Genomic DNA, 19,371 nt, shown 5'->3' with positions numbered 1-19,371 from the left:
GGGCAGTCGTACTTGTAACAACTTTCACCTATCGGGCTTTTCGATGTAGAGAGCCTTCTCTTATGGCGCTCCAGGTGCTTTTCATATGACAGAAGATATAAATAAGCTTTCCCGCATGATAGGCACCTATATATTGACTTAGGGTATTCGGTTGGTGATAAAAGTGGGCCGTTTGTGCTCGTTTGGGGATCTCCCTCAGGTTTAGGTATCCCATCCGGCGCAACGTCCTGGTCGTCGTTCTTCCCTTGAGTGTCCGAGTCATCCTTAGTCGTTGTCCGTCCGTGATCCTGCGCAACTTTGCTCTGTTTGGCTAGAAATAGGGGGGGGAGATGCATGGTTAAGCAAGGTTTTTTTTAATAGGCATTTTGGAAAAGTGTTTTTAGGAAAGGTGAGAAAAGGTCATTTAGTTGCAGCAGATGCGTAGATGTTAGATTTGGATTAGTCAGATGTTTTCTAACTAGTATTATTAAGCATTGTGTCCTATTTAGAGTTATTTGATGCATTGGAAAAAAAAAGTATTAAAATCACCTAACATTTACCTATGTCTTGTTTTTAACCTTTGATTGCAACAAAACTTGCCATTCACACCTACAGTATTTTTTTTTTTAAATGAAATCCGGCCAAATATATTTTCCGCCTATAATATTCTACCATTGGCAAGATATTGTGCCAATCCCACCCCTAACATTGTATTATCATAAAAAAGCCTCCAACAACACCATGTGTTTCCAACAAATAAACCGACAATTAAAAGACTTCATCAAAACTGAAGAAAGAAAAAAATCATAAATTATAAAAAGTGTTCAAACTCGGAAGACATAGAGCTATGAAGCGGTTGACTCAAGTACGCATAGTTTTTGCCACATCACACAGCTTTAGTGTGAGTCGGTGTGAAGTCATTACACGAGCCACTAATTCAGACTACAATAGATGCCTTTATTATACAGGTTGCTTCAAAAACAGCACGTAAACAGGCATTTAGTCACCCTCGGGAGGAGAAAAAATAGCTTCATTCATATTTACTCCACAAACGCTCCCTCAAAATTAGCGGCAAAATTTTCTAGGAACCATCCCAAATGCATACAAGCACCACATTTTCATTTAATCAATAAATAGCAAAATAGAGATAAACAATGGAAAGGAAAGGGGGCGGGGCTTAGTAGTCATTCATGCAAAACATGTACATTAAACTTACGATATTAATTCTCGACGTCAGGCTTTTTTTTTCTCTGTACAGTGCACACATTAGGTTCGCTCAGCTGCTACGCATTTGAGACAATGCCTCAATATTTTTTTGCCGACAGCGGAAAAAGAAGTTAGTCCAGAATCCCTTCCCCATCGACGTGTTACGCGTATATATTTTGATACGACTATATATCTAATATATCACCATAAACCAAAAAAAAAAAAGCTTCTTGAGCTTTACAATGTAAACTTTAATACATGCCTTGTGCATGTTTGGTATAATGCCATCGCAAATCAGTTTCCTGGCTAAAGGTAGCCCCGCATTCAAGACAAGTGAGGACATCTGTATCTCCTGACGAAACAGCAGCGAGGCCATCGCTTTGCCACTGACAATCACCAGCGGCGGCCTGTTCGCGTTTCGAAAAGGCGTGCGAGTCATCGAGCGCCACGGACGACGAGAGAACGTCTTTCTTGCTCTCTTGCTTCTTTGACGCTAGAGGGGGAAAGTACGTCCCTGTGGGTCTGACTGTGTTCAAAGCGGCGCTGAGGCGTAAGCGAACCTCATCGGGCAGCCGAAATCGGACCTGATCGTGCCAGGCCAGATGTTGCTGCAGCTGGCTGTCTGTTAAAAAGCCATGGCAGCAGAGGGCGCAGCCAAAAGGTCGGCTTTTCGCTTTGCTTTTGTGACTTTCTAACTGTCCCTCGGTCTGGAAAGCTTTGCCGCATTTCCCGCACTTAAAGAGACATTTGACGATTGGTTCCGAGAGGCGGCTGAGAAGCGGCGAGACCTTGCCTGAGAGTTCGGGAGCTTGGATCGCCATTTTAGACCGCGAGTATAATTTAGGGTCAGGAAGGTCGCATTCAAGATTTGGGACAGAAGTATCAAATGGGCTTATTTCTGTCGAAACATTTTCACTCTTAATTTCGCAATTTGTGATTTGAGCGTCCGACACGCTCTTGGCTTTGTCTTCTCTCCTCTCAGAGTGGGCTTGCCATGAGTGGGCACGAAGGCCCCTAGCTTTAGAAAAACTGTCCGAGCAGAGGGAACACTGGTAATTTTTCACAATGGGTTTTGTCGAGCTGGATTCGGACTCGACGTTAGTGACCCCGTTCGTCGCAGTGAGCGAGGAGTCACCTTCTTCGGCTTCTAAAGTGTTAGCGTGCTCGGGTACAGAAAAGCTTTGTGCACACGTTAGGGGAGTTCCCGGACATGAGTCCAAGGTGTCGCTCTTGGGTTGTGGCGGCGGGGAGGACAGACAGCTGTCAGGAATGTGATCTCGAAGAGCGCAAAGATTATTGTTGGTGTGCCATCGTTTATGAGAGCCGAGGGCAGAGTTAGACAAAAATCGCTTGCCGCATTCCGAGCAGGGAAACGGGTAACCTTTCCTTAACGCTTCCTCGCGAGTCTCCGAGGACAAGGACCCTTTTGCTCTTTTTTTGTTACCTTTAGCGTGAACTCTTTTATGCAAGTTCAACGCGCCAACGATTGAAAAGCTTCTTTGGCACTTGTTACATTTATATTTCAAATCATTTTCGTTTTCCATCGGCGCTTCCTCCATTTCCTTTTTAAAGTCACGGGGCGACGCGCTTCCTTTCGAGTTCACGTCGGACAATTTGACTGACTCAATATTTTCGTTTTCGGTCTTACGCTCCATTTCGTGACTCTCTTTTTTAACGCACAGCTTTCTGTGCGCCCGCAGGGAGGCCCGGTTAGCGAAATGCTCGAGGCACACGGCGCATTCGAAGTCCTCCTGCCTAGCGTATGGCCGAGGCGGCGATGGCGAGCGCTCGCTTTCATTTTCGTGATACCTCATATGGAACTGAAGCGCTTTGGCCCGGGAAAAGAGCTTCCCGCAGGCGGGGCAGCTGTACGTATTCTTTTGCAGCTGCTCGACCTGATGCTGAAAAGACTTACTAGGTGGCGGGAGGAGTTCATTATGCACCACCTGGTGTCTGACCAGACTGGAAAAAAGGCGGAAGGATCGCTCGCAAAATTCACACTTATGGTTTACGTTTTCGTGCGTACGCATGTGCAACGTCATCAGTCCCTTGTGTCGGAACTTGCGACCGCACACGGGACACGCTACTTTCATGCTAGAACGAGACCGCCCGCTGTGTAACAGCTGCGTGGCGCCCGTTCTAAGCCGCACGTCGTCACACTGACTCGGATTTTGCTTATGATGCGAGTAAGCCCCTAAAGACCAAAAACCTTTCCCGCACTGCTCGCAGTGGTAAATTTTGGGCCCTAAAAGAGTTTTCTTGGGATTGTACACTTTTGTCGCACCCGACTCTTTGCTAGGCGTGGCGTGGTTGCTCATGCGGTTTAACAAGCCAAACCTTTCGCAATCTCGGCACAGCGTTTTCGGACCGCGTTGATCGGACAAATGTGACAGATCTGTACCGCACACGTAACATGTCACAATTTTCTGCTCAAATACATCGGCCTGGTTTGATTCTTGGTTAGTTTCGTTCTCATAATCGGGAGTGTGACCTGCTGCAAAGGTAAGGACTTCATTGTCACGTGTGTAAACTTCCACTGACTGACCTTTAGTCCAATGTCTCCTCTTACGAATGTAGTGCCACGATATGTGAACTCGCAGTGATGGCTCGCTAGCAAAGCACCGGTAACATGCCGGACAAGCAAACGGTTCTCTGCATTGGTTGGCTTCCGCCGCCGCCGTCGTCGGGGGACACGGTTCCTTAGCCGGGTCAAGGTCAACCTGTACAATTTTCAAGTCAAGCTCCGGTTTCGAAACCAGATTACTGACTGAAACATTGTCTTGGCCCTCCTGGTCGGATCCGGAATCGGGGTTCGGGTTCAAGTCTTGCTCGGGTTCGTCCTCTGATTCACTTGCACTTATCACCATTACATTTAAGTCCCCGGGTTCGTAAGTCTCCATCACGTCTTCTTCGGGCTCATCAACATCAGGGTGATCTTCGGCGTTTTGTGTCAACTGCTGAGTCACTTTCCGTTCTCCTTCCAAAGTCTCCTGCTGAGGGAGCGGAGGCGAATACGCCTGGACTAATTTGTCCGTTTCCACAAAGGCGGGGGCATGTTGAAGCTGATGAGAGTGAAGCGCCGACAGTCTGGAGAACTTCAGGCCGCAATTTGTACATTCAATTGCTTTCTTCTGCACCTGGTCTACTTGGTGGAGAAATGACTTTACTGGAGTCTCGCCACCGTGCGCCACGCGTTGATGTCTGTTGTAGAACGTTTCCGTCATGAAAACTTTCCCGCAGGTCTCGCACGGATACCGGTTTGGAGAATCCTTCGAATGGTTTTCGTGCCATTTCTCGTGGTTGAACCAGCCAATAAGGCCATTGAAGGACTTTTTGCATTCCCGACAATAATAGACATTTTTCCTCATCTTTTCTGTCCTTTCTTTTGGAAAGCAGTCAATATTTTGGCTGAATCGCTGGTGCGTCTTCAAATGCTTCAAACCGGAAAAAGGTTTTCCACAAAAGCATTTAAAAAGCTTCTCAGAAGTGGCACTTGTCTGCTTTTTGAGGAGCTTGGCTGCTTGCGCATCAGTATCAGTCCCATGTCTTGAAGTTCGTTTTGATTTAATTAACTTTTCTTCATGGTAACGACGATGGGCATCAAGGGCAGATGCACGAGAATAATTCCGTCCACAAGTCTCACATTGAAAGGACTTTTTCTTCAAATGTTCCAAGTCATTAAGTAGAGATTTGGAAGCTTGTATGTGGGTACGTTCATGATTGAGAAAGTGTCCTAAAATTGAATATTTTTTCCCACATTCAGTGCATTCAAAGAAGTTCTGCTTTGCGGCCGCAGGAATCGGCTGGGTGTCAGAACTTTGAATACGGTGGCTTTCCATATGGGCTCGGAAGAGGCTCATATCGGTAAATGACAGTGTACATAATTGACAGGAGTTACTACTTTCCTCATCTTCGTCAGCCATATCGGAATCGTCCATTGGCCCCAAATACATTGTGCACTTTCCATTAGGGTTCTGGTGGCGATGGTCCAAATAGGCTGCCTCCTCACCAAAGTCCTCTCCGCAATCTTGGCAACAGTATGGCCCCGAGTCTAAAAAGAGGAATTCGGATTAGGGGTGTGCATCCCTCTGATAAAAGAACATTTCATATGTACCTCAAGACACAATATGAAAACGATGTTCTGAGGAGTTGGCACAAATAATACAAGCTGAGTGAACAGAACGGAAACATTTCTCTTCATTTGAACACCACTAGACTGGAATTACTAAAAGGTTGGTCTCAATTTGATGCATGTCTAAGTATTTCATAGAATCATAATTTTAATATTTCTCACAGCGCCTTGAAGAGGTGTTTCATAATCGTTTCATGTTGACCGTCGCATTTTACGCACATACCAAGTCGAATAACTTTAAATGACCTCGGTACGCACGCACATATAATTTGATTTTCGTATACAGCAATGTATTTCCAAATCAACGAAGATTTATTAGACCAATGTAGAATCTACCTGGACGATTGCTGTCCGCAGTGTCCTCGGACTTCGGCGCATCGCTGTTTGCCGATGTGACATCCATGGAGGGGGACTGCTCCTCCACCGGGACGTCATTCATCACGACGGCCGGAACTTGTTCCATTCTTGGCGCGGCTGTTTTGTTAGCACTAGCTTGTTTTGATGGCCCTCGTTAGCCGAACGGCAATGACATAAATCTTTACGCAGCGATGAAGATAGAGATCAAAGCGGGTAAAGCAATATGAAAGTTTGTTAAATTCATCATTGTACAGCAAAGCTTAGATTTTTGGGGACGTTATGTCCAAGCACGACGAAAAAAAACGTTAAGAGTACAAAGCTTAACTGACTCGTGCAGTGGACTGAGGTTTCGTTTTTCTCCGGAAGTTCTTCTTCTTCGTCTGTTTCGTTGATCGCAAGGAATCTCGGGATTGATTGGCCTCCGCCAAAGTGACGTTCTCGTAACCCCGCCCCCAATATACAATTTATAAGGTTTATAAACTTCGAAGGCAAAAATAAAGATATAAACACGTCATTGCACTCTTGCTAATCTAATTTCATTTCACAAACTAACATGATTGACAGTGATTTGAAATATTGTGCAATTAAAGAAATATGTTCAAGTTAAAGCAATATGAATTCACCATAAGATCTCTATTTCTCTAATATCGTTAGAAGTGCATTTTTGTTTCTTTTTAATTAAACATACAAAGGGCAGTTTATATTTTATTTTTTGTTACAAGAACAGCAAGGATTAATATTACACCTTGCTAAAATGATTGAAAAGATAATGCAGTTCAGCAATTACAGCTTCAACGGCTGGTGAACGATGACCTATTTGCACCAATTAATCTCAAATAAATTAAAGGACCTTCATTTGATTATGGATTGACATTTTAGCTCATTTTCTGATGAGAACGTTCAAGGAAGAGCGAACCCAGATGAAAGTAGTAGTGTCAAACAAGTATAGTGGATATAAAAAGTCTACACACCCCTTCAAATGCCTGCTTTTTGTGCAGTATAAAGACATGGTATTTTAATTTTTTTACTTCTCTTCTTCAGCTGTACAGAATATACATCACAATTGTAGGAATAGTTTTGAATCTATCTTGGTCCTATTTTTTTTTTTTTTCAAATCACAAAAACCTAGCATTTCAAAAGGGGTGTGCATATTTTTTATATGGACCATACTCATCCAGTATGTCCATAAACAGTATTTCAATGTAGACAGACGGCAATTCTGTCTATTTTACTTGCAAACTAGTCCTATAACACTGTACTCATAAAAGGCACACCGTATACTGTACATGAAACGTTTCAAATGGGACCAAAATAAAAACATTTTAAATGTTGACAGTAAACAAAATGGTCAGTTGGTCCGCACATATTAAAAAAAAAAAAGCATTTTTAAGAGTGAAACAACTACTGCTTCTAACCACAACAGCATCAACAGTCTTATTTAGATTAAATCAGTACAACTTGAAAAATGTGCAGCCTAACTAAAGTTTATTTTGGCTTCTAATGCTCATCCAAGTCAGCTTGTCAAAATGCCCTAGTGAGCATAAGAGAAATGAAGTCCAACAGAATAGAAAACGTAACAAATCCATAAATCAAGCTTTGTATGCTACTAGGTACAATGTCAAACTTCTCCTTGTGCATGTTGCAAGTAATGCAACTGAAGATCCAGCTCCCGTGGGAACGAGCTGCCGCATATCATGCACTGCAAAAGCCGCTCTTGGGCAAAAGGCAAACGAGCTCCCAGTTTGTGAGCTTCGCTCTGCGTGGCGAGCTGAGGTAGGGCCGGAGTTTGCGGCACGGGGGGCCTCTCGGTCAACACTGCCTGCGGGGTGAAAAAAATGTTCGGGAGCGGCGGTCTGGACAGCGGCCCGACCGAGACGGTGTGAAGGGAGTGAGTAGCGGGCAAAGCCAGGGCAGGGAGCGTGGTGAGCGCCGGGGAGAAAAAAGGCGACGGCTGGTTTAGGATGATCTGATTGGCCGTGACGATGGGTTGCTGCTGCAGGTCCTGTATGCTCCCCGGCTTGAGCTGCCCGGTGAGAAGCAACTGAGCACCCATGGGATTATTTTGGAAGCCCCACACTGTAGTGCCAATGGTTTGGGCAAAGGGATTAATGGGGATGGGAAGTTTCTGGGTTGCGTTCTGATTCTGTACATTGGCCCAAGCGGCCGGCATCTGCTTCTGCTGGAATTCTTGATTGTTCGCAAGTTTCTGAGGGGAGGCCATTTTGTTTGACAACCCCAGCGGGGCTTGAATGGTCCACAAAGTGCTACCGACCCCATGAGCGACAGCGGTGGATACCGGAAGGGGGACGCTTTGGTCTGAGGACGTCGCACCAGCTACACCGGAAGACATCTGTTTTTGTGACTCGCTTTCCGTCCTGGGCTGCTGAGGTTGGCTAACAGTCAACGTTATTGCTTGAGGATCCCACACGTCCTCTTTTATGGGGAGCGTGATTGTCTCCTGTTTGGAAGCAGGGGTACTGGACCATTTTGGCGACTGGAGTTCTTGAGCGACCTTGTTTGGAGAACTCAGCAGAGGAGGTTGGATGCTCCATAAGGCCGCACCATCCACGAAAGACGACACCCGGCGAGGATCATGGTGCGAGGAAGTGGACGTGGTGGCTGCGGGGTGCCCGTGTTTCTCCGTTCCGTCGGGTCCGAGCTGCAGGTCTGGCTGCTGGGACGGGGGCGCCGGCATGACTCGGTCACCATCCACCTGCCACTGGACAGGCGGTGGGTCTAGTTCAGAAAGAAACTCCTTCTGCAATGTAACTTGCAATGACTCTTGAGATGCCAGCATAGAAGAATCTGGCCCGTCCCCGGAATCAGGATAAAGAGAAGGACCCCTTGATGATCTGGACATCCCCCACATCAGCCTCCCCCCTCTCCTTCCCCTGCTACCTCTCCCTCTAGTCCTTCCACCAGCAGGGGCAGAACCTTGGCGCTTGCGAGTGTGGATCTTCTGGTGCACTAACAAGCTGCTCAACCAGGAGAAAGATTTGCCACAATCGCCGCAGCGATGGGGTCGCTCTCCAGTGTGCGTGTTGAGGTGGTCGCGCAGAAGATACGCCAAGCCGAAGCTCTTGCTGCAGAGGTTGCATTTATGAGGCTTGTCGCCGTTATGCGAGAGCATGTGGCGGCGCAGTTGCGTTTCGTCGCTGTAGCCTTTGCGGCAGCTGGTGCAGCGGAAGGGTTTCTCTTGATGCAGCTTCTGGTGGGTTCTCATATTCTGCAGGAAAGCAAAATCCTTCCCGCAGTCGGGACATTTATGAGGCTTCTGGCCCGAGTGGATGACAATATGTTGCTGTAAGTAGCTGCTGAATCGAAAGCCTTTGCCGCACACGCTGCAGTGATAAGGCTTGTCCTTGGAATGGATGCGCATGTGCAGCTCCAGAACCGAGCGATGGCGAAACATCTTCCCGCATTCGGGGCACTTGTATGGCTTGACACTCGAGTCCTCGCGTTTGTGTTTCACCTGCTGATTTTCACTGATTTCCCCTTCAAAGTCCTTTAAAGGGGAAATGGACACTTTGTCCCAATCTTGCGCCACATTCTGATGGGATTTGAAGATGTGTAACCGTAAACTTATCTCACCAGGGTAAGTACACGGGCAGTGCGGACAGGCCTGCCCTTTGTTGAAAACCTTTTTAATTTCTGGGGGAGCCTGCAACCGTTTCTCCTGTGCCTCATACTCCACCTCGTGAAAACGCATGTGGGCTCTCAGGTCGGCCGGCGAGCCGCACATGTGGGGACAAAGGGGACAGTTAAAAGTGCGTTTCGGTTCGTCTCTCGGTCGTGCCGTCCTTTCCGGCACGGACGTCTGCTTGCTGGGCAGCGCAGGAGAAGGAAAATGATTGGCTTGGTGCAGTCTATGTTGGCGACAGTGCGCCCTCATATTTTGCGCAAACGCAAATTTCCTACCACAATCGGGACAGCGAAAGGGTTTCTCGCCAGTGTGCAGATATTGATGCTGTTGGAGGAGAGTGCTGTACTTGAAGGTCTTTCCACATACGGTACACAAGTACGTGCGGAGTTGGTCGGTGTGCTTGCGCCGATGATCTTCCATGACGGAATTGTATCTGAAAGCCATGCCGCACTCGGGACATTCGTAAGCTTTAAGAATGGGATGACATGATCGCTGGTGGACGCGCAGTCTCCTGTAGTCAAGGAAGCTTCGACCGCAATCCTCGCACCTCCAGCTGCCCTGTTCCGAGTGGGTCATCATGTGCATGGCGACGGAACATCTTAAATTGAACTCTTTGCGGCACAGTGAGCAGTGGTAAGGCAAGTCATCGGTATCGTTGCAATGGTGGAGCCTCAGTTTTTGCGCTGTCGGGAAAAACTTGTCGCACGCTGCACACTGAAAAGCATCTTCCTCCTCGTACGTTGGCTCTTCTTCCGGCTCCTTATGCACATGTTTGTGTTTCATGAGGCTGCGACGGTCTTTAAAGGAAAGGCCGCATTCTTTACAGGTGAGGGGAACCAGTTCATCCTTGTGTAAATGACTGTGACGGTGCAGGTAGAACATCTCGCGGCGTGGGAAGGATAGTCCACAATCCTTGCACACCATGCGACTCTTTTTTGGCTTACACGTTGATTCGCTGCCTTGCTTTTTCTCACTCTCTTCAACCACATACTCGATCGAGTCCACATCTTTAATCGGCTCCTCGGATCTCGGTTCTTTCGCCAAGCTTGGACGATCAACCTTCTCATTAATTTGCTCTGCACCAGGAAGAGCTTGCGTTTCTCCGAGCACTTTTTCAGCAGTCTCTGAAACTAAAAATTGAAATGAGAGACATTGCTTTGTAAAACTTACTATTCAAAAAATATAGACAGATACAAAACGATTACATTAACACCCTAATTGTGTATGTATATTTAGGAAATAATGTAAATGCTCGCTTGATTGTACAGTAAAACGGAGACTGGACAAGGAGTGAATTTACTGGTAAATGCAACGGCTAAAGCTACTAGTAATAGTGTAACTAGTGTCGGTTAGCGTACACTTACTGTTTTCTTCCGTGTGGAAGTGATCTTCTTCGCCATCGTCTTGGTCTTCAGGGCTGTCAAAGGGCCGCTGTTCATCTCTTGGTGACTCGGCCATTTTTGGATCGGATGAATTCAATGTTTGGTCACCTCTCTCCCCCAATTCAATAACCTTAGAATGGCTGGGCAACGAAGCGCTGTCGTAAGCACTGAGCTCGCCACTGTGACGCTCTCGTGGTTGATCCGATGTATTTACGTCTGTTTGGTCGGGGGTGCCTTCTTCCAGTTCCATCGCGTCTGTCTTGCCGCCTGATGTTTGGACTTCCTCCGCCAGGGATTTATGCCGTGGCGGAGATTCCGGTGGGGATATGGCGGCCATATTTCCCCCATGAACCCCTGGCATGGACTCCAGCACCAGCAGTAGGGTTGCCAAATTCAGCGACTGAACACGGAAATGACGTTTACAACCCGGGGTTTCAAAATAAAAACAAATTTGAGGACCGCATCCAGGATTATAATGGCGTTCTTTGGGGAAAAAAAATCTCCATGAAACATCTCCTGACCCAAACAGATTGAGAAACCAATTTAGTCATCAATTAACCTCAATGAGTCTTAAATTTAATTGCACTTGAATACATTCCACATCTTTAAAATGCACGTTTTGCAAAAATAAAAAGTTGATAGCAATATGTTGTTTTAGACAATCTAAGAGCTTTAAATTAAAATGAAGTTTTCACATGTTTTCAGTATGCACAGCAGAATCGAAAGGGAGTTCTACTGTGGTGCAGTTGTTGCATGTAATGTAATGTAATTGCTGTGTCTCCAGAATTCCAAACAGCCTCTGTTAGGAGGATTCTGTTTTTCCTGGAAATTAGGTGCCAGCGCTTCCTGCGACATGACGAGCATTATTATGCCCTGACTAAAACAGTCAGCAATTCCCAGAGACCCTTGTCCACACGATTTTCGAACTGAATCTTGCACCTCCAATGACCCTGTTGTACTCCAAGCAACAGATGAGGACTGGGCTCCGGGTTGCAGTAAAAGGCTGCTGTGCAAAAGGGGAAGGAGGCAGCCGTCGTTTGCCGATGCCCGGGCCCTATCCGAGGCCTAGTTTGACTTCCGTCTTCATCTTCACAGTCAGGACCCGACATCTCTCTCTCGTGCTCTGGATTGTCATCATCCTTGTCTTGGACCCCTCCTCCTCCAAAACCTGAAGACATAAACATCAAATGTGTTTTGGTGACTAAGCAACTTTAAGTCATGGTTAATTGTTTAGACTTTAGAGGTACCTGACTTTGGCACAGGTAGTGGAGGATAGGTTCCTGAGGTGTCAAATGCAGGTCTAGAAAGTAGAAACCCTACCATAGTTTGGATTTAGCCAAAGGTGCTTAGGTTAAAACCAAACTATGGCAGGATTTCTAATTTGGACTTGAATTTTTAACACCTCTGGTACATTCCCACGCAGTGATAGTGTGAACAGTTATATGTTTCTGTTGCCTGGTTGATATAGAGAGTTGTTTTTTTGCAATGTGACGTGATCTAATCTATGTAAACAGATTTTTACTGCACAGATTCTGACAGCTTGATTCTTTTTAGAGGAATGCTGGCATTTTGTCTGCGGATTTTAAATGTGTCATTCTCAACTTATCACAATAAGTACACAACCATTGCAGATAGAGGTCTCCTTTGTCCCAAACCTTTTCAATAAATTGTGTGGCTGACCACTTTTCTCATGTGACTTGTCCTCCACCTCACGAAAGTGCATGTGCACTCACCGGTGGGCTGGTGAGCTGCTTATCTGTGGACAAAAAAGTCTTTTGGTTCATCACTCTGGTCTTTTTTTTTTCTTCTAAGTGCAGCCTAAACTTGTGACAGATCCCTTACCACAATCAGGACAGCAGAAGAGCTTGTCACTGGTGCGCAAATTCTGATGCTCTTGCAAGAGACTCCTGTACGTGAAGCTTTTACCGCATACAGGACACAGAAAAGAACGTAGTCGCTCGGCGTGTTCGTGCCGGTGGGCTTCCATGGCGGAGCTGTGTGTGAAAGTCATACCGCACTCCGGACATTCGTAGGTTTTACGGACAAGGTGACAATCCTTGTGATGGCGCAGTGTCCTGTAGTCGGGAAAGCTTTGACTGCACTTCTTGCACGTCCAGCTGATCTCCTCTGAGTGGCTCAGCATGTGCTTGGCGATGGCACACTTTACTACAAAGTCTTTGCGGCACAGTGTACAATGGTAAGGCTTGTCATCTGTATCATCGCATTTGTGACGTCTCAGTTCTGGAGCCGTCGTAAAAAACTTGTCGCATGCCGCACACTGAAAACGAGCTTCTGATTTATACTTGGACTCCTTTTCATGCACATGTCTGTGTTTCATGAGGCTTCGGCGGTCCTTAAAGGAAAGGCCGCAGTCCAAACATTTGAGGGGAACGAGTTCATCCTTGTGGGTATGATAGTGGCGGTGAAGGTAAAACATCTCGCGACGAGGGAAGGACGTTCCGCACTCGTTGCAGACCATACGGAACTTTTCAGGCTTAGTTGTTAAACCATTATTTTGCTTTTTGTTCGTCACATCGTGATCATTAATCACATACTCTATCGAGTACGTATCTTCCACTGAATCCTCAGGTAGTTCTTTTGCAGAGCTTGGTCGATCAGCGTTGTCATAAATTTCCTTTGCATCAGAGAGAACTTGCTTTTCTTCCAGAACTTTCTCAGTAGTCTCTAAAACTGAAAATCAAAATGAGTGAGTTTTTTTTTTTTACGGCAAACAAAGTTACACGTTAATTAAATTCAAATAAATTTACACACAAGGCAAAGTTGTCTCTCTCAACATCCACGTCTTATTACCAAAACCTTATTAACCAGTATAAGAGGAAAAAAGTTAATTTTACTTCAATCATAATGGAGTATGTCATTATTAAAACTAACGAAACCGTGCAACTTGTTCCAAGTTTGTTGTTGACTATTTAGCATAGCGTAGCATAGCATGTACACTTGGGCAGAAATTAACATTAGCATCGATATGCAACACTGATATTGTAATTATTATGCTAAAATTACAGTAGTATTTAAGCGACACTTGTTTAAATGTAAATTATGTATTCATTAATAGTTAACGATATGTTTATCAGATGCCTGAAAATTCTTAACAGCCAAGGTTGCGCTTAACAACGCCAAATATGTGAGAAATTAAGAAACAAGAAATCGTAGCTCCTTTCTGGTTGAACGGGATGAAATCAAATTGTACAATGGTTTATTAATCTATAAAACATGACCAGAAAAATACTACCCCGTCCACTGGACATGGGGCAAAGTTTTGATAAGCTGGACAAAAATAATAATAATATTGTATTAAAACATGTACCATTTTCTTCAGAGTCGTCCTGTAATTCGGAATCCGAAAAGTCAAAGGTCCGACGCCGTTCGTCTCCCGATGACTCGGCCATTTTTGGCTCCGATATATTATAAGGTCCGTCGTCGCCACGGAAGCTTTCCCGGGGCGATTTAATGTGCTTTCCAGTGTCACCACGACTGTCTTACAACCTGGAAAATGGGTCGATATACTTAGTCCGGCAGGAAGTAATGCCGTTTCGGAGACAGTGGTACGGATAGGATGGCCATATTACTCTGGACTCAAGCAGTAAATCGCCGAACACAACCCGGAAATGATGTGTTTGCGCGCTGATATTTCAAATTAAAGCTCGGCGGAGCATAGACAAGCAAGCTAATTTTTTTTGTAGTAACATCTTTGAAAACAAAATTAATTCACAATAAGAAAAGTCACAAGATATTGAAATTATTGAAGACTTTTTTCCTTTAAAATATATAGAATTTTCTTATTTTACTTTTTATAAATTGTTAGAATTCCAGAGGTGATCAACCAGTCTTACTTTTATTTGTGTTAATACATTATATATCTACAAAATATAGCTTGTGCAAAACTATAAATATGAAAGCAATATGTGGTTTTAGACAACAATCCACACACAAATTGCACTGCATGCAGGAATATATTTTGCCCTACGTATTTACGTATGTTCTTATACCATCCTAAGAATTTGACTCAAGCCTATGGTGATGCAAACGCTTTTCTTGATGGTGCATACAAGCAAAAAACGGGTGTTATTTTTTTTGTTGTTGTCTCAGAACGCATTGAACCCAACACATTTTTAATGTGTTGTCAAAGCTGGAAAAGTATTCACCATGGAACTGTTAAAACACAGGCATACATTAGCTGGTACTTACAACAGCAGTTGAAATACAACATACAATACCCACAAAAAGTTAGGCATATTGGCCTGTAGGGTGAAATTTCAGTGTGGACTTAAATCCACAATAACTTTTACACGAGAACATAATCACACTTGTAAACTTTCAGATGCACAATGGCTTGGCCAAATGCATTGTGCCTTTCTGTGACTCTTCCGGTCTCTCTGCAGCTCTGTTGCAGAATGGGACCGACACTCGAAAACCCGGTGGCCACTTCCCTGTAAGACTAGAAACAGCAAGGTGTGTATACTAGAATGAAAGACTGAACAATGGAACATGTCCATTCAAAAGCTTGGAAAAGGGCAAATGAAGTTAACCTGTAAAGGTCATAGTGTATTGTAGGTTCATCCTGAAATTTCCCCTGAAAGCTAAATATCCCAACTCTCTGGGAGTAGTATTGTTGGCTACTAGGGCTGAACAATAAATCGGATTCAAATCGACACATAGCTCTGTCTGTAGTAGAATGCAATTTTCAAATCGCGAAGGCTGCAATTAAGATGGAAAAAGCCACATATATGCATTTCTGTTATAATTTGATTGATGACTTGTTCAATTGTTGTTCAGCAGGATTTTTGATGCAATATTGAAATGACATATCTTAAAACTGTTCAGCCCTACTTACCATACTAGCCTACTCCCCAAAAGTTAGACAATGTTGTTTATTCAGCACAAGCTCTAAAAATGTGTCTAAAGGGGTCAAGTTGTTCCTCAACTCAATTTGTCAGGACGTTTGATCGCGTACGAATATGTAGTTACATTTAAGGCCACCCTATAAGCTCACGTTTAATAGTTCTTTCTAAGGACAACGTTTAAGTGCAATGGGTATTTTATGAAGCAAAACTCCAAATACTACAGCAATAGGAGGGATAAAAGAAGATTCACCGTCACATCCTTATTGATCAAGTTACAGTATGCAAAGTGTGTGCTTTTAACCGTCAGACGGTCGCTTCTGTCCTCAGCGTCGTCTCCTGCGCCTGTGATCGAAAGCTCTTCCTCGCCGCGGTTTCTGCGCGCAGCCGTTCACGCCTGCCGGTGGATGCGAGGGAAAAGCGGCTTGGAGGTCGGGCGACGACGGCGAAGGAACCACGGATCCAGCCGAAGGGCTGTCCGAATGCAGAGTGAGCTGGAGCTGATGTAGTTTGTGTTGCTGTTGTACTATGTGCTGCGGGACGTCAATATGTTGCTGCAAATGTTGTTCCGCGTGTTGTTGCTGCTGCGGCTGCGATGCCTGCGTGTATTGCGTTTGCTGCACGCATTGTTGTTGCTGCTGCGCCTCCAGCACGCCCAAAAGCCTCTGCAGGAGGACGTTGTTCTGCTGGAGACTGAGCGCCAACGCCTCTTGCGACGCCACGAGCGTTCGCATGTCCTGTCGGAAACAGTCGGCGAATTCCCGCAGGCTCTTGTCCACACCGTTTCCGAGCTGAATCGCCGCTTCTCCCAGCCCTCGTAGCTCATCTTCGAGCCAGGAGCCGCGCGGTGGGGCTTCCAGAGGACCCTGTTGTGCTCCCAGCGACGGCTGAGGACTGTTGGGCTCCGGGCTGCCGTTGAGGAAAGGGGCGCTGTACAGCGGCGAGGGAGGCAGCCATCGTTCCGAGGTCGGAGGGGCTCCAATGCCCAGGCCTAACCCGAGGCCCAGTTTGTCTTCCATGCTGTTGTCTTCATCGTCACAGTCGGGAACCCCAACGTCTCTCTCATGCTCTGGATTGTCATCATCCTTGTCCAAAGCATCTTTCTCAGAGCCCTCTCCTCCGAAACCTGAACGTAAAATATCTTTCGTAAGCAAGGCCCACTGCATAGTTACAACTTTTCACGTGAAACAGGATTTGCATCGACTTTACCTGTGTCTGACTCAGGAAAGCACGTGAAAGTGGGCTTTGGCCTCGAGCTCTGCTTTTGCTTGCCGTGTTGAAGCCTTGGACTGGACTGGGAAGACTGTCCGAGCATCACCGCTCTGCTGGAAGGCAGAGACCAGCTTCGGTGGCGGGCGTCCGCGAGCCGGCCGCCGTTGCGTCTCTTTAAGTCGTCCCAACGCTTTTTGACTTCCCGAAGCGTGCGCGGAACTCTGGACACGGCGTTGACCCGCTCGAGGATTCCGGCCCAAATGCGTTCCCTCTCGCGCCGTCGGAGCCTCCCCGCCGGGCCGAACAGCTCTCCTTCACACCGCGTCACCTCAGACACCAATACCTCCAGCTCGGCGCCACTGAAGCGACTTTTTCTTTTGCCTGCGCCATTGGCAGCCAGTGCGGCTGACATAGCTCTGTCTGGAAGGAGCGCAACCAACAACATAAACACAAAAAGAAAATAGTCAAGTAGGGATGCTTCGATTCGTCATTTATACAGCGATGTGACTGACAAGTGAGGAAAAAAAAAAAAAGTCGGAAAAATAGTTTCGGGCGAGCAAATATATACCAAGTGTGGCGTTTAATTTCAATTAAATATTAATTTTCCCTCCACAATGCACAGGTTGAGCAGTCAGTGGTGGCTTACTTTGTTCAATGGACAAGAGGTCGTCGGAGGACATGCCCGGCGCCATGAGTTTGGGGTGCACCACTACCACGTTGAAGGGCAACCCCCCGCGCGGTCCACTGCTCTGGTCACAGCTGCCCTCCGAGTCGTCATCATCCCTGGGGAAGCCGTTGTCAGAAGCCCCCCCTGCGGAGAGTCCCTCGGGAGACTCCACTTTGATGTGCATGGGAGGAGATTGCTCATACAGCAGCCCCCCGTCCTCGCAGTATTCCGTCATGGGTCAGGGGCCGGTTTTAGCGTAGAACTGACTGGGCGGTCAATTCTGGTGCTGACGAGTGTGGCCCCATTAACACCGGATCGCTGCAGATACTGTCTAAGACATTGCAAACTCACTGCACTATCGTGCTGGAAGGTCAGCAACAGCAAGGCCTTCTCTGCCAGGCTACGTATTCTGAGAATATCTGGCCAACATTTACAACCTAAATTCTAATATTTGCTCCATCTATTTCCATCAGTCCATTCTAATTTCATAGTGTTTCTCTTTCTCTCTGTTTTTTTTTTGTCCAATCAGATTCAAACACAATTTGTTGCCATGTCAATTGAATCTGCCCAGGATCTTCAGGATAACTAGTACTGACTCATCTGATTTATCTATATTTACAACATGATTGCATGTTCAAGTGATTAGAATACAAATTTTCCCGTGACGTAGATTGGTTAGTCAAAACAAGTCAAGTTCGACTTAGCAAAACCACATCTGTAGTGATCAGCACACATGAAGAAAAATAATCATCACCATCCATAGTGAGTATGTCTATTCATTCTCTTCCACTTATCTTAAAAGATTTCTTTTCTTTAAATGATGTATGCTTTTGTTATTAGATACGTATGAATTCTGATCTGCTTCAGATGATGCACTTGCTACAGTTATATGCTGTTATACTGCATTTTTTATAAGTATTGATGGTTTCTATCGTATCGATATGATAGTGGTGGAAGGTCCAGGTACTAAATGCACAGCTGGCAACTTTTGTGCCAACAAAACACAGAGCTGTGTTTATTCCAGTCACTGCTATAATGCAGCGATCATCTTGGAAAGTGTTGTTAATTCACCATTCCTGGTAACTTTAAGGATCGCCGCAGCGGGATAAATGTCATTATTTCAAAGTTACACTACTTGAAATTAGGTTGCATCAACGCTGCACATTAACCAACGTGCATATATGAAAAAGCCTGATCAAGCCAATGTATACTTGGACCACCAAATTAAAACATATCTAGGTCCCAGACGCTAGTTTGTCAACCCCCGTGCTAATAAAAATGGACTTAAATGGGCTGGTGTGTTCATCTGACCGCCCAGCTGTTTTGACAGCGCTGCATCATCCTACCCTGAGGATCCCCTCCGACGCTAAAAGACAACAAACAGACATGACACGCTAAACATGCGCACCACTGACAAAAACAAAATAACGCTTATAATGGGCCACGTTGTTGTTTTCCGACGTATTTCCACGCTACGTTTGCACACTGGGCAGACGTTGACAGAAGCAGGAAGGGGCTAGCCTCTAGCTAACATGCTAACACACGTTCTGCCAAAGGTGCAGGCTGGATATGTCACAAATAGCAAAGTGGATATTATTCTTATTATAACATCTTGGAATTTGTGTTATTCCTACCTCATGATAACGACGCGTGGAGGAGAGAAGGGGGAGGCAAAACCCAATTGGCGCAGCTATTATCGACGGCTGGTACACAAACCGGAGATCGTCGCTTTTTGATGACGTCATTAAGGAGTGCGACGTTAATTACATTTAGGACGTGCCGTTCTATTTGATGCAGTACCTATAGGAGTTAAATATACTCTTTAAAAATAAATTTCTCCCCCTAGTATTTTAGAGACGCTAATGGTTGCTTGTAGTAAGATGAAGGGGAAAAAAATCAATATAATAATATACCAATAATTGCTATATATA

At 45.6% G+C, this 19,371-nt stretch overlaps 4 protein-coding genes across 9 annotated transcripts; all 4 read right to left on the bottom strand.

The window, feature by feature from the left end:
* Positions 1–915: 915 nt before the first annotated feature.
* Positions 916–6,058, bottom strand: si:ch211-261d7.6 (zinc finger protein 808). Of its 2 annotated transcripts, XM_037274192.1 has the most exons (3): positions 5,654–6,058; positions 1,632–5,236; positions 916–1,586 (listed from the first exon to the last, which is right to left on the bottom strand). In XM_037274192.1, exons 1-3 carry the CDS (start codon positions 5,778–5,780, stop codon positions 1,437–1,439), a joined length of 3,882 nt encoding a protein of 1,293 aa, XP_037130087.1. In that variant the 5' UTR covers positions 5,781–6,058; the 3' UTR covers positions 916–1,436. The 2 variants fall into 2 exon arrangements, with proteins under 2 accessions (XP_037130087.1, XP_037130086.1); XM_037274191.1 differs by having other exon boundaries at positions 916–5,236.
* A 728-nt stretch (positions 6,059–6,786) lies between these two features.
* On the bottom strand, positions 6,787–11,115 carry zgc:66448 (uncharacterized protein LOC327401 homolog). The gene is made up of 2 exons (XM_037274218.1): positions 10,682–11,115; positions 6,787–10,447 (listed from the first exon to the last, which is right to left on the bottom strand). Exons 1-2 carry the CDS (start codon positions 11,058–11,060, stop codon positions 7,293–7,295), a joined length of 3,534 nt encoding a protein of 1,177 aa, XP_037130113.1. The 5' UTR covers positions 11,061–11,115; the 3' UTR covers positions 6,787–7,292.
* LOC119136213 (gastrula zinc finger protein XlCGF64.1-like) lies at positions 9,346–14,336 on the bottom strand. 5 transcript variants are annotated; one of them, XR_005100676.1, is made up of 5 exons: positions 14,028–14,336; positions 12,542–13,390; positions 12,433–12,455; positions 11,436–11,867; positions 9,346–9,356 (listed from the first exon to the last, which is right to left on the bottom strand). XR_005100676.1 is itself a non-coding variant. In XM_037274541.1 (5 exons), the coding sequence occupies exons 1-4, from the start codon at positions 14,107–14,109 to the stop codon at positions 11,988–11,990; spliced, it is 966 nt and encodes a 321-aa protein (XP_037130436.1). In that variant the 5' UTR covers positions 14,110–14,336; the 3' UTR covers positions 11,242–11,867; positions 11,947–11,987. The 5 variants fall into 5 exon arrangements, 2 of the variants coding, with proteins under 2 accessions (XP_037130436.1, XP_037130435.1); XR_005100678.1 differs by lacking the exon at positions 9,346–9,356 and adding an exon at positions 11,947–11,999 and having other exon boundaries at positions 11,242–11,867; positions 12,355–12,455; positions 14,028–14,335; XM_037274541.1 differs by lacking the exon at positions 9,346–9,356 and adding an exon at positions 11,947–11,999 and having other exon boundaries at positions 11,242–11,867.
* A 199-nt stretch (positions 14,337–14,535) lies between these two features.
* si:ch211-261d7.3 (myb-related transcription factor, partner of profilin) lies at positions 14,536–19,183 on the bottom strand. Its single transcript, XM_037274438.1, has 4 exons — positions 19,075–19,183; positions 17,420–18,806; positions 16,771–17,193; positions 14,536–16,687 (listed from the first exon to the last, which is right to left on the bottom strand). Exons 2-4 carry the CDS (start codon positions 17,673–17,675, stop codon positions 15,888–15,890), a joined length of 1,479 nt encoding a protein of 492 aa, XP_037130333.1. The 5' UTR covers positions 17,676–18,806; positions 19,075–19,183; the 3' UTR covers positions 14,536–15,887.
* Between the last annotated feature and the right edge of the window lie 188 nt (positions 19,184–19,371).

This window comes from Syngnathus acus, chromosome 16 (assembly GCF_901709675.1).
Source record: "Syngnathus acus chromosome 16, fSynAcu1.2, whole genome shotgun sequence".
Taxonomy (NCBI): domain Eukaryota; kingdom Metazoa; phylum Chordata; class Actinopteri; order Syngnathiformes; family Syngnathidae; genus Syngnathus; species Syngnathus acus.
The sequence above is the reverse complement of the archived record's forward strand: the minus strand, read 5'-3'. Positions and strand labels throughout refer to the sequence as shown.

Bases quoted from the DNA above. Each gene is read 5' to 3' on its own strand.
- si:ch211-261d7.6 (XM_037274191.1), bottom strand. From the start codon at position 5,780: ATGGAACAAGTTCCGGCCGTCGTGATGAATGACGTCCCGGTGGAGGAG. The intron at 5,237-5,653 runs GTAGATTCTACA...TCCTCTTTTTAG, and splicing joins TGCGGACAGCAATCGTCCAG to ACTCGGGGCCATACTGTTGC.
- zgc:66448 (XM_037274218.1), bottom strand. From the start codon at position 11,060: ATGCCAGGGGTTCATGGGGGAAATATGGCCGCCATATCCCCACCGGAA. The intron at 10,448-10,681 runs GTAAGTGTACGC...TTCAATTTTTAG, and splicing joins CTTCCACACGGAAGAAAACA to TTTCAGAGACTGCTGAAAAA.
- LOC119136213 (XM_037274540.1), bottom strand. From the start codon at position 14,109: ATGGCCGAGTCATCGGGAGACGAACGGCGTCGGACCTTTGACTTTTCG. The intron at 13,391-14,027 runs GTACATGTTTTA...TTTGATTTTCAG, and splicing joins GGACGACTCTGAAGAAAATG to TTTTAGAGACTACTGAGAAA. The intron at 11,868-12,432 runs GTGAGTGCACAT...TTATGTCTTCAG, and splicing joins AGCAGCTCACCAGCCCACCG to GTTTTGGAGGAGGAGGGGTC.
- si:ch211-261d7.3 (XM_037274438.1), bottom strand. From the start codon at position 17,675: ATGACGGAATACTGCGAGGACGGGGGGCTGCTGTATGAGCAATCTCCT. The intron at 17,194-17,419 runs GTAAGCCACCAC...CGCTCCTTCCAG, and splicing joins CCTCTTGTCCATTGAACAAA to ACAGAGCTATGTCAGCCGCA. The intron at 16,688-16,770 runs GTAAAGTCGATG...TTTTACGTTCAG, and splicing joins CTTTCCTGAGTCAGACACAG to GTTTCGGAGGAGAGGGCTCT.